This window comes from Kryptolebias marmoratus, linkage group LG17, assembly GCF_001649575.2.
Source record: "Kryptolebias marmoratus isolate JLee-2015 linkage group LG17, ASM164957v2, whole genome shotgun sequence".
Lineage (NCBI taxonomy): Eukaryota > Metazoa > Chordata > Actinopteri > Cyprinodontiformes > Rivulidae > Kryptolebias > Kryptolebias marmoratus.
In genome coordinates, this window is record NC_051446.1 from 2,216,180 (window position 1) to 2,229,956 (window position 13,777).

Consider the following 13,777-nt stretch of genomic DNA (forward strand, 5'->3'; position numbering starts at 1 on the left):
ATGGGAAATTAGAGGGGCTCTAGGGGGGGCAGAGAGCAACCCAGTTGGTCAGACGAAACGTCAATCAAAAGTGGCGCCAAAACACCGCTATTTTGAAATTTAAGTTCATAAAAACAATAAATGTAGCAAAAACTATACAGATTTGAATAGAAAAGGCAGTAAACGGCCCATGGGCGGGCCGCCACGTGGTAAGGGGTTAATGTAATCTATTCAAAGCATTCTTCTGACATACCCGAAATGGTCATTTCTCTTGACGCCGAAAAAGCATTTGACAGGGTGGAGTGGGAATACTTGTTTGTGGTTTTGAAGAAGTTTGGATTTCTTGGATTCGTCTCCTCTACACATCTCCCAAAGCCAGTGTCCATACTAATGATATATATTCAGATTATTTCTCTCTTGGCCACGGAATACGTCAAAGCTGCCCGTTGTCGCCTTTGCTTTTCACTATTGCAATTGAGCCTTTGTCTATTGCACTGCGTACATCTCCCTCATTTAGAAGCATGGCATATTTATTTATTTATTTTACTTTCCATTAGGTTGACTTCGAGCTGAGATGAAGGCAGGTTGGGTTTGTTTTTTTGTTTTGTTTTGTTTTATAGTTATATTGTTTAATTTTTCTTTTCTGTTGGGGGGAAAAAGGGGGGGCTGAAATTGCTGGATTGTAATTTTGTATATTTGGAATTATTATTTGTGTGCAATGTTTTGTCAATATTGTACTGAGTGTATTGTATTTTTTTTCTCTCCTTCTTTTGGCTCTAATAAAAATAAAAATAAAAAATACATGACTGGTGGATATCTACAGGTTATGGTTTTGGATAATCTGGTGACCATTAAGAGACAGAGGGGAGCTTAAGTACGGAGAGATCCAGGTGAACCAGGAAGACAATCAGGTGAAGGGCAGGTGAATTGAATGACACTGATAATTAGAGGCATGGCAAGGAAACATGACTTGAGACAAAACAGTTAGATATGAAAGTGAATATTACAGTGGTCATATCATTGCAGATATTCTGATCAAAATATTGATGATGTGCGTCCTCAAGAGTGATGGTGATTTATGCAGGCACATGAGCCAAAGGAACTTTGTAGGACCATGAGCCAAGAAACTTCACAAGCATTGGTTACCACACAATGTCTGATTCATTAGGTATTAAGAAATGTCACTGGTTGGTGTTGTCTCCACAATGGTCTTTTGTCCACCTCACTGCTTTACTGCACACTCAGTGCCTAATAGTGCTTTTTGCACAGACTGAGTATTTAACTTCAGGGCCTGCTAATGTCTTACTAGAATAGGCTAACATGTGTTTGTCTTTCTCATATATCTGGTATAAACCGATAATCAAGATAATTAAGTGTGCTATTCTCAGCACATTTCTTCAGAATCAGAATCCTGAAATTCTGATTCTGAAGAAGTGTGCTGAGAATCCAACCTAGTCCACCACTGCTCTAGATGGAATTTTTTGTTGTAGTTTGGATATGTGAGACATGGTATTGAGCACAATTTGGCTTTAAGGGCATCCATGGCCTGTTACTGTGTTTCAGTTCAAATAAAAGGCACATCCTTTTCATTAAGTTCTGTCAGAGATTTTGGCAAGTCAGGGTAGTTTTCTATGAACTGACTGGAGTAGTTACAAGGTCCAAGAAAACTGCAAAGTTTAGTGAGATTAGTTGTTATGTTAATATTGACAATAGGCTGAGTTCTGCTTAGCTGGGGCTATACAATTGGTGTGGCCCTGGACATGTTTTCTGTCAATTAGGAACGTCAAAGCAGATATCAAAATACAAGTCTTGCACTCTCGAGATTTGTTCGAGTCGCTAACAAAATCATAAAGGGTTCAAGTTGGATTTCAGGTGCCTGCTATAACTGACTATTTCGAAAGAAAAATTCTCACACCAATTTTTTGTGTATGTTCAAAATTCAAGTAACAAAACTGCAAACTTCTGCAACTCAGTTGACGAAAATTGATAATCTCAGCAAACATGAGATATTCTGGAGGCTCCCTGATAAGGGCACTCCATCAACTTAACACAGACCAGTGATATGCCTCATTTAATCTTCTCTAATACTAATCACTAATCCTTCAGTAGCAGCTCTTGGATTTAAGTCAATGTTTTTCATTTAATAAAAAAAGTGTTTCAGAAATAGAACAGCAATCTACTCACAGGTAGTGTCCTTCAAATGCAGCTCGATGGATGGGCAGCTGGGAGCTCAAGTTTGGAATGTTTGGATTTGCTCCATGGTGCAGCAGGATGTTGATACAGTCTGGATTCCCTGCACCAGCAGCATCATACAGGACACTGTCACCATTGGGTGCTTGGGCATTTACATCAGCACCTAATGTAAAGACAGAAACATTTTAACAAACAGCTTTGTAAATCAATTCATTTACACAGTGAGAGAAAAGGTGGTTTACTTTAGATAGTAAGAATGTTGTTCAGTATTATTTCCTGCAACAAGCTGGTTGCTCTTTTTGAAGTCAAGATTGAGAGAGGAAATTCCATTAGCAAGCCAGAGTCCAGATCCATGTGAGAAGATTCCATGTCCTCCATGAAACTACACCTGGAGCTGCAACAGTCATCATTTTGATAGATAAGCGGTGGGATTTCAACTTAATACACTACAGTTTTAGAGTATAAGACCTCTTCAATCAAACTTGTATACATAGGCAGAGTTTCAGGGAGAATATGCAATCTTCTCAAATGGATCTGCAAAATTTAGCAGTATTTGCTTCCTAGTCAGCAGAGTTGTGAAAGCTTTTAAGTCCTTTTAAGCAATAAATAGATCCAAGTACGGTAGGCTACACCCTAAATACAAGAGTTAAAATACTTGAAATGATATCCTCTCCAGTTACATTGTACAACATAATAAAAATTTCAGACAAAGTGGGTGATTAGTGGGGCAGAGTCAGTAGCGCAAAAGGTGGGTATGCATTGTATGCAACGCATAGGGGCGCTGTACTAGAGGGGGTGCCAAAACTCCTTATAAAAATTTTGGTATTAGTCTTTAAAGTAACAGAATTTGCACATAACTTACTTTTGGCTGTCTGACAGGAACTTGAAATATTAAATCTGGTGTTATGATCAGTTACTCAGTACTTGAGCAGACTTTTTACAAAATACTTTTTACACTTGCTTATTTAAAGATTAATCTTCTTCTGCTTAACATGTTGAAGTTATACTACTCTGATTGGTGTACAATTTTGGATACTCTAACCCACCTCTGTAATAATTTTTACAAAAAACTCCTACAACACCACATGTGGTTTATGTCAGTATGCTTCAGCCAAAATTTGTCTAGAGTGGTCCGGTACTAGGCAAGACTATGTGAAGCAGTTAAGAGATTTTTTTTGATAACCCCTCTTTTTGACTCTCAGGTCAATCGGAGTTTCTGTTTTGTTTCACTGAATGTGGGTTAAGAGGCTACCGGAAGTGATGTCGGAACCTACGAACCGTCCGGGAACCACAGAAACCGGGCACGAGTCCCTCCTACACACGCTGTGTGAGAGTCAACAATCAGAGACAGGACGTCTCGATCAGTTAACGGCGCTAACACAAGATATCCACCAAAGACTGTCCTTCCTGGTGCAGCCCACGTCACCCGCTCCGGCTTCCGCTTCCACCATCGCTGCTGCAGCACCGTCTACTCCAGCAGCCGCTCACTTCCAAGAGGTCCTGTCTCCAACTCCTGAACATTTTTCTGAACATGTTATCTGTTTTAAGAGTACTGGGTTTTTGCTGCAGTGTTCGCTGGTTTTTTCTCACTCTCCGCAGTCATTTTTCGACAATGCGTCAAAGATCTATTACATAATAGGCCTGCTAAGAGACAAAGCGCTAAGGTGTGCCGAAGCTAAATATAGCTGTAGAACTATTAGCCACCCCCCGTTTAACCAGTTTGTGGAGGAGACTTTTGGCCATAAATATAGTGAATCCAAAATAACAAGAAAACTATGGAGTTTAAAACAAGGACAAAGGTTGGTGGCACAATTTGCCATCGATTTTAGGACCTTAGCAGCCGCTTCCGGTTGGAACTCGCAAGCTTTAAAGGGAGCATTTATCAACGCACTCTAAGAGCCCCTGAAGGACCAATTAGCTGGAAGGGATGAACCACGATCACTGGAGGAATTAATAACACTCACCTTCTGACTGGACAATCACTTACGGGAATGACAACGGGAGAAGGACTACAAGGCTCAGTTCACCGACTTCTCCATCACCCCTTCAACTCACAGCAACCGGATGGGGGAGTCAAGTTCCTCCAAAGCAGAACCAGAAACCATGCAACTTGGACAGGCTAGGGAGTGCTTCTACTGCGGTGACAAGCGACATTTCCATTCCAGATGCCCATTTTTGGCAAAAGGGCATGCTCACTAGATAAATGAAGGATTCTAATGAGCAGTTTATCTCAATCCTTCGGCTCCCGTTTTTTTCTCCACACCACATTATTTAACGAACATTTGAAGATCGCGTTCACGCCCAAGTGGATTCCAGAGCCGAACAGAATCTGATCTCCAAGGCCCTCATCCGTGATCTCCATCTTCCCCTGCAAGAATTAGCTTTATCACTACCTGTAATGGACATCTCCAACCAAATCATCACTCACACCAGCCATTGAGTCACCCACCTCACCTTCATCGCAACCTGAAATCACTGTGAGTCAGGTGAGTTCCTAGTTTTTTCCTCACCTAGACCTCAAATGATTTTAGGTTATCCATGGTTGGGTAAACACAATCCGGTCATCAATTGGGCTGAAAAGAGAGTAGAGTCGTGGAGTGATTTTTGTTTAAAGAATTGTCTTCAGTCAGCCAGATCCGCCCTTACAGATAAAAGAGAAGCTCCTGAAAAAATTGAGTTATCTAAAGTACCCCCTGAGTATCATGATTTGGCTCCAGAATTCAGCAAGACCAAGGCTCTGTCACTCCCACCACATAGACCTTATGACTGTTCTATCGAACTCCTACCCGGGGGCCCCCTTCCTTCCAGTCGGTTATTCAATCTATCAAGCCCAAAGAGAAAGACTCTATGCGCACATACATCGAGGAGTCATTAGCATCAGGTATTATTCATTTTTCCACTTCTCCTGTTGGTGCGGGTGTTTTCTTTGTGCAAAAAAAGGACAAGAGTCTTTGTCCTTGTATTGATTACCGGGGACTTAACCAAATAACAGTAAAAAATAAGTATCCATAACAGTAAAAAATAAGTATCCATTACCACTAATTGACTCAGTTCACCAACAACTTCATTCTGCCACAATACGTATTTACTAAACTGGACTGTCATAATGCTTATCATTTGGTGAGGATAAGGGAGGGGGACGAGTGGAAGACAGTCTTCAAGACCCCCTTAGGTCACTTTGAGTACCTCGTAATGCCTGTCGGACTCACCAATGCCTCTGCAGTCTTCCAATCACTCATAAACTATGTGCTAAGAGATTTTCTGAACAATTTTGTGTTTGTATACCTCAATGACATTTTGATTTACTCTCAGGACCCTACGCAGCACCACCAACATCTACGTGCGGTACTACAGAGACTCTACGAGAACCAACTGTTCGTCAAGGCCGAAAAATCCAAGTTTGGCGTCACCTCTGTAACCTTCCTTGGGTTCATTTTCGGGCAGGGGTACTACGAAACGGATCCCGAAAAGACGAGCGCTTTAGCTGAGTGGCCCACTGCATCTCATCGTCGGCGGTTACAGTGATTCCTGGGGTTCACCTATTTCTACCGCCGATTCATAAGAGACTACAGTAGGTTGGTTGCTCCTCTCACACAACTCACATCAACTAAGCAGCCTTTTGTATGGACTCCAGAGGGTCAAACCGCATTTGGTGAGTTAAAGCTACATTTTGTTTCTGCTCCCATCCTGCATCATTCTAACCCTAAGAGACAATTCATTGTGGAGCTCGATGCTTCTGATTCAGGTGTGGGAGCCATTCTCTCTCAAAGGGCATCCTCCGATAACAAGATCCATCCCTGTGCGTACTTTTCTCGTCGTTTGTCTCCCGCAGAACGTAATTATGACGTCGGGAATCGTGAACTGTTGGCCATCAAACTCGCACCGGAGGAGTGGTGACACTGGTTGGAGGGCTGAGAGATTCCTTTCCTGATCTGGACTGACCATAAAAACCTTGCTTACCTGCAAACTGCTAAAAGACTCAAGCCCCGTCAAGCCAGATGGTCACTTTTTTTGGCAGATTCAACTTCTCTATCACTTTCAGACCTGGTTCCAAGAACGTGAAGCCTGATGCCTTATCCAGACTCTGGTCCGACTCCGAACCCCTGGACAAAGAGGAACCTATAATTCCACCTACCATGTTTGTTGGCGCCCTCTCCTGGGCCATCAAAAGAGAGATTACGGAAGCCAAGCAGAAACTCTCCGGGGAAACTCTATGTACCTTCGGCCATTCGGGCTAGAGTGTTAGATTGGCTCCACTCAGCCCAGTTTTCATGTCACCCCGGGATTAATCGCAAGCTTAAGTTAACATCCAGATATTTTTGGTGGCCTACCTTATCTGCAGATGTTAAAGAGTTTGTGGCAGCCTGTTTGACGTGTGCCCGTTTCAAAGGCAGTAATCAACCCCCTGCAGGATTATTGCAACCTCTACCGGTCCCTAGTCCCCCGTCGTCCCACATTGCATTAGATTTAACATTTAACACATTCGTTAGATTTCATTTTTTTTCTACAAATACTTTCTCTATGCACAACATTTGTGCTTCGTCATTTCATGATCAGCCATTTGTGTTTGTTGGTATGCCTTTAATGATATGTCCTATAGATTTTCATACTTCCTCACTGTCTGGACCAGCTGCTCTTCAGAACTATCTATTGTACAAACTTCTGCACCTGCAAAATTGAAAAGAACATTTTGTTTTAAATCCATACACACTTCAGATTTCTGACCAATCACACAATAGTTCTCAGACATTACCGAGAAAACAGTTGATGTGTCAAGAACAAGCTACAAGACCTCCCAAACCAGGGCTGCAAGTAAAAAAAATTAGGTAATTTTATTTTTTCGCAGACCTGGAAGAAATAACAAATTTATTGCTTCTTTCAAAGTATGTTGCAGCCTTTAGGTAAAGGGTTGTACAAACTTTAAGCCTAAACAGACTGAGGAACAGGTCCTGTTCTGAGTCTTTGAAGCTCATAAATTTTTTACCTAGATTGAGTAGCAATTTTTGTTCTCCCATTCCTGTGATACAGGGTTGCAACTACTTACTTCCTGTGAGGTATGCAGACACATTATGCCCCCCCACCCCACCCCACCCCAACACACATACAATTTTTTTTCTTATGTTTACATGTATAGATCTCATTTATTCATAGACTTATAAAATACAATACCTGATCTTGGATATGGCCCATCAGAACATTTCAGTGGGCCATTCTCAACCATGTACTGCCTCAATGAGTACCCCATTTCGAGTGGCAAAGACCATTCGGCCTTGCCCCAGCCCTCTCCTCTGCACTTCTCTGTTCCACATTCTCATGTGTGGTGATTGACTTGCCATGTCTGCCTGCACTAATTTTCCCAAAATGACACAGTGAGGTGTCATTGGTGGTCAGGAGAAATTCAGACCCTCCTGGGCATCTAGATTTTTGTTGCTTTAGTAGTTTAATTAAGCCTACCTGATGTCAGGAGGAGAGGTGAAGGAGCGGAGGGGCGCCTAATCAATGACATGCCACTGTTATTGATTATATCATTTACATGTGCACAAACAGCTGTAAAATACAGAAAATGCTGACAAAAATAATTTTCCTGCCATCGCTTTGGCGCCCCCTCTAGCTGCATACCCACTTTTTGCACTACTGCTCTGATATGTAGTTGAATGGCAAAATAAATTAATCTGACTCTGAATCTGAATGTTATCTGTTTTAAACTTTTAACCCTCCTCAAGCCTTCAAAACAGACAGACACAAAGAGAGGAGGAGAAGCTCTTGTAACTTTAGGTCAATTTAACCTGAAGGTCATGGGAGGGTTAAGCTGCAACTAAGGAGGTAGATGAACAAATCTGAATGACTTGATATAAAGTGACAGATACATACTGTTTTTTTAACAGAAAGAAGAGTAAATTGGTTTTTTTCTCCATCAGAAACAAACAAAAATATTGTGCCTCTATATAAATTTTCATAAAAAAGACTGCATCACAGAAGAAATGCACTACTATAATAAAACAATAAACAAAAGAAAAACAAAAGCTTCAAAGAGTATGATCAGTGATGTACTGTTGCCAGAATTTGTTTACCATGTTTGATGAGGAGCTCCAGGACTTCAGGGTGGTTGTATTCAGCAGCGATACCCAGAGGAGTCACTCCATGATGGTCAGTCTTTGTGACCTGACCCCCACTCTGCAACAAGAGCTCCATGACGTGAACACAACCACCTTTAGAGGCCTCGTGTATGGCTGTCCATTTTTTCAAACACACTTGCTCCACTTGAGCTCCCCCAGCTATCAAAGTGGAGACCATTTGATGAGATCCAGCTCTGACAGCTGCACAGAGGACAGGAAGAAGAAAATAATAACTTTATTTATTTTGAACTGAAAACAGAATAATAATAATTATAAAACAGTAATGTGAAAACGTGAAAAAAGAGGGGAAAATGTATTGATTTGCAAAGTCCAAGATAAATGGGTAATACAAGCAGTTTAAAATAGGGTGAAACCTGAAGTGGCAGCTTATGAATGCCTACCCTTCTCACTCATTACTCAACATAATCAAAAAGATGTTGACAAGAACAATAATCAATAATCAGGCTCAGAGAGATTTCCTGAACATAATAAATTGTCCTCTAAAGTCATAAACAATTATAAAATGATTTAAGGATAATAGTTAGGTAAGGATAATAAATAGGTAATAGTTAATTTTACTTTTATACATACTTTGGGATATTTGAAAATCTACCAGTTCCTGAAACTTTAATGTGTTTGATTTAAAATAAGGTTGATTTGTTGGCTTTCTATAAGTAGTTTTATTTACAGTTCTTATGGCTGTTTTATGAATAAAATGTAACCAGATTTAGTTCCTTTAATTTAGCAAGACAGTGATACATGGGAAGACAGGACGAAAAGGAGTATAATTAATTAGCAATAATAGTACGTGTAATAAATGTAGCCTTATGGTAGCTTTGGAGGAGAGGCTGACTGAATTAAAAGCTCGGCTGGTGAAAAGCCACTAGCCAGCCAGGTCCCATTAGGAAGCACGGAGCCACTGAGAGTAACTCCCATTAGCGGTCCTCCAGAACAGCCTGAACAGCTGGGACCCCAGGCTGACTGGGTGATTGTTTAGAGTCAACATAGTGCTAAGGCTAAGCCCCCAGTTCACTACCAACCCGTTCATATTTCAAACCAATTTTCCTCACTTAGGGACATACCCGTTGAGAATCAAACCCTGGTAACTGGCAGCTCCGTAATCTGAAACATGGCACTAGGGACTCCAGCGACCATAGTCAAATACATTCAGGGTGCCAGAGCAGGCGACATTGAATCCTACCTGAAACTGCTGACTAAGGTTAGTTACAGTAAGATTGTTATTCACGTCGGTAGTGATGACACCCGGTTATGCCAATCGGAGGTCACTAAAATTAATGTAGTTTCTGTGTTTAACTTTGTAAAAACAATGTTGGACTCTGTAGTTTTCTCTGGTTCTCTCTCCAACCTGACCAGCGATACCGTATACCGCCGTTCAACCACTGGCTGTCCGAGGGTGTCCTGAAAACAACATGGACTACGTAGATAACTGGAGTGCTGTTTGGGGGAAACCTGGTCTAAAGTGTGGAGAAATAGCATACATCACACTTTGGAATGTGGCTTCCCAAACTGCCTTTCCCAAACTGACTTTCACATGTGATCACATGTGATCACATGTGGAATCACATGTGATTCCTACATTTCCACATGTGGAAAATGGGAATCACATGTGGAAATATGTGATTTTTTTGTGGATTATGTGAACCACATGTGGAAAATGGGAATCACATGTGGAAATATGTGATTTTTTTGTGGATTATGTGAACCACATGTGGAAAATGGGAATCACATGTGATCACGTGAATTTTGTGGGATTTTTTTGTAAGGGCGATGCTGAGTCCAATTGTGTCTATGAGGAGTCTGGAGGGAGGAGAACGATTTGATGTTTTTTTTAATGCTTGTAAAAGCTTTGCTCATCATATTTACAGGACCTCTTGTTGAAGGATATTTCAATCTAATGTATGATATTTTTGAGGCATATAGATGCTCAATAAATACTGAGACATATGAGGGCTTAGCAATAATTAAATCCACCTTGAAGGCTAGACAGTGGACAGCTTCAACCATGACAATAGATCAGCCAATGAGAAGATCATGTCTGTTGGTATATCAGACCTTTCAGACACAGCTGGGAAAGAAAAAGGAGATGCAACATGCAACCATGATTATAAAGCTGACTGAAGCAGCTGCTTCAACTAAAGTCTCACTTGGATCAGACTCTTTTACTCCATTTGCAGCCTCTAAAGGTCCTTCTACTTCAGCTAAATGTCCAGACTCAGGACCACCCAGAGGGCCATCTAAGACTCACAGGCACAACGACAGAACCATAGCCTCTTCTGGAGCAGCCAAAGCCTCCTGTTCTGTGGCCATATCCTCCTCCTCTGGAGCAGCCCTATCCCCTGAGGGTTAAAGTATCATCTGGGATATAGCATCTTTCACTCATCTGTAACAACCTCTCTTGGACCACCCAAAACTACTGGATCAATCAGACCTTCCACTGCTACACCCACAGCCTCCATTGTGGCAATCTGCCACTGTTACCTGTTCTGCTCCCTCGGATCTACTCATTGGCCGGCTTCCTAATTACTCACAGCTGCAGCAGATCCTCATCATTCAGCTCCAGGGTTCTTAAGGCAGTTGCAGAGAACAGTTTGTCGCTGAAGCATCGAGTGCCTTGGGTAAACGGTCTCAGCCAGAAAACCTAGTCTAAGTAATTTTGAAACTTACCTACCTGTGTTTGTTTTCTGTATACTCACCAGTAATTCTGTTTCTGCTCACCACCCTGCCACCTGAAAACTACTTACCTGGAAACCCTGCTGCTACTTACCTGAACTGGCGCACCTGCTGAAGATCTGCCTAATCTGTGTTCCATCTCAAAGACCTACCTACTGGCTCTACACCGGAACCTGCCTGCCATCTACAAACCTCCACCAGAATCGTGTAAATATCAACCGATGGGATTTGGAACCACGACCAATCACCACCTACAAACTACTCACCTGCACCTTGTAAATACTCATCTGGGATTCCTGGAACCGCACCTCCGAGCTCACACCCTACCACCTGTTGTAAGCCTCCATGTTACACCTGTTGTCAAATCAGTCTCTGAACTTCAAGTAGCTCTAAAGACTAATCCTTCTGCCCTCCTTTTTTAGATCCTGTTCCCCTTCCCCTCCCTGACCCAAAATAAATTTACTTATCTTAAAACTTGTCTCCCGTGTTCTGTCCGTCTCCTGGGTACTCACGTTTGGCAAACACCAGAAATCGTGTCATCCATAATAACAGCCACAGATGCTTTCTCTTCTCCAAACCCAACCACAATTGTTTATGTTAAAAATTTGAAAAGAAGTAGTTTGGAGTTACTTGAAGTTGACTTGTGTGTTGTTAAAAGCAGTTTTTTGCATTTTTAATAAGCACTGACAAGAGCAACAATATGTCATGATTTCATTTCTTTCACCACCACCACAAAAAAAAGTGTTGTAGTTTGCACTCTTGGTGTCCGCTTTTTTTTTTTTTTTTTTTTTTTTTTTTTTTTTTTTTTTTTTTTTTTTTTGTTCTCCCTGGTCCCCCCCCTGCCCTCTGTTTGGAGACGTCCCCAGGGATGGGGGAGATCCTCAGTCAAGCAAGGAGGGACTATTTCTGAGGGTTTCAGGTTTAGGATGTTTTGTTTACTTTAAGCCCTGCCCCCAATAATGGAATGGGATTTTCGCCCTTGATTGTAATCCGAAATGTGAGGCAAAGGCAAAATCTAGTAACAAAGGTTGTACACAGAGATAACTCAGTATCCAAACACAGTGGCAGAGGCAAAAGCAAGTATCCAGAAACTAGGTATTCACAGAAATAAACACAAAACAAATGCTGGTGGACTGTAGCAGAAAACTGAAGAAAACACACTGGGACTAGTGAACTGAACTGCAAAAGTTTATATACACACACCCAATAATTTATTTATTTATTAACCTTTATTTAACCAGGCAAGTCCTATTGAGATGACAGATCTCTTTTTCAAGAGAGGTCTGGGCCTCCCTAAGCAGAGGGAGTACAACACAGGTGAGCACAATAAGGAAGAGGAAGGTAATCACTAGGCACTTTGACAAAATATTTTTGCAAATTGATTGGAAAGATGTATTGTGAGCAAATTCAACCCAACCCAAACACTTGTCCATAAGCTTGCGATTCCTGCAGCCAAAATTCCTATTCTCTTCTCCCGCCTTTTATTGAGCCTATCTGCCTGTTTGTTAGTTTGAGGATGATGACCAAAGGACAAACTCCCTGGGGCTCCTGTAGTATGACAGACCCCCTCCCTTTATGACCTGTGACCTACTATCATATCCAGGGGTGCACATAGCTTTTTTAGTGAGTTACTCAGGTGAGTACCAGGAGATGGTGTTTGGTACTCACCTGAGTAATGTAGTGTGGTCTTAATAAGTTCAGTCTTCTTCACTGTCGTCCTCAGTGTGGTCCCCACTGTCTTCTGTTTCAGCTTCATACATGGTTGATGATGAAGATGCTGCAGATGCACTTCCCTGTTCTTGGTTCAGCTTCCGATTAGCTGTCTCCATCCACAGGTCAAAAACTGGCTTTGCGTCAAATGTCTCTGTGGTCTGCTTTGACAGGTGAATGTGAATCAGGGCTAAGAGACGAGCATGTGACAGACAAGATCTGTCACATGTGGTTTTTATTATTTGAGATGTGAGAATCCCCTCTCACAATCTGCACTGCTTAAAGGCAGTGTAAGAGACAGTTTAATCAACTTTTTCATGTTGGAGTAAGCATCTTGTATTTACTATTTGACCAAGTCATGCACAAAAGAGGCTCCCAGGCATTTTCCTGCCTACTTTAAGCACATCCATTTTGTCACAGTGGTGTCTTTGTCAAGTTATAAGGTGGCCTCATTCTTGAGAATGCTGCAAGCTGTTGTGTTTCCAGAATTGTGAAGCCTTGCATTTCCAGAGGCCATATTAAAGGGTCAAATAATAAAAAATGATCATGCTCTGTGCAAATATGCTGCAAGACACTGTTATCAGTCAAAGCCAGTTGCATTTTAATCACTGGCAATAGTTTTGATATTTTTAACAGTGTTTCATGTCTCCGTGCAGATCATCTGATGTTATGAAACTTCAGCCCTAAACTTCAGCTTCACAAAGGAGGTCCCATTTTCTTCACACAACTTCTTCAGTGCAAGAGTTTGTTTTTTGCTCCAGCTTTTTGTACATAAAACTGCAGCAGCTTGACCACAGAGCAATTAAATGTCTCAAAGTAAGGAATGTTCAAATCAGCTGATCTTGCTCAATTCTCCAGTGTGTGCGCGGTGAACAGAATGTGCACAAGGAAGTCTCCAATTGCAGCAGGTTGACAAAATTTTGGCACAACACCATTGCACATACAGGTGCTGGTCATAAAATTAGAATATCATGAAAAAGTAGATTGATTTCAGTAATTCCATTTAAAAAGTGAAACTTGTATATTATATTCATACATTACATACAAACTCATATATTTCAAATGTTTATTTCGTTTAATTTTGATGA

General features: G+C 41.4%; 1 protein-coding gene across 5 annotated transcripts in view; it reads right to left on the minus strand.

The window, feature by feature from the left end:
- The window catches only part of LOC108247458 (ankyrin repeat and SOCS box protein 15), an 85,945-nt gene that overhangs the window by 37,231 nt on the left and 34,937 nt on the right, over nucleotides 1-13,777 (minus strand). For 4 of the 5 annotated variants that reach the window (XM_037980822.1, XM_017435597.3, XM_017435596.3 and 1 more), the window contains 2 exons: nucleotides 8,244-8,489; nucleotides 2,164-2,335 (listed from right to left, as the gene is read on the minus strand). In XM_037980822.1, the coding sequence (XP_037836750.1) occupies nucleotides 2,164-2,335; nucleotides 8,244-8,489 (418 nt within the window). The remainder of the gene's footprint in view (nucleotides 1-2,163; nucleotides 2,336-8,243; nucleotides 8,490-13,777) is intronic. The other variant, XM_037980823.1, reaches the window with a different exon arrangement.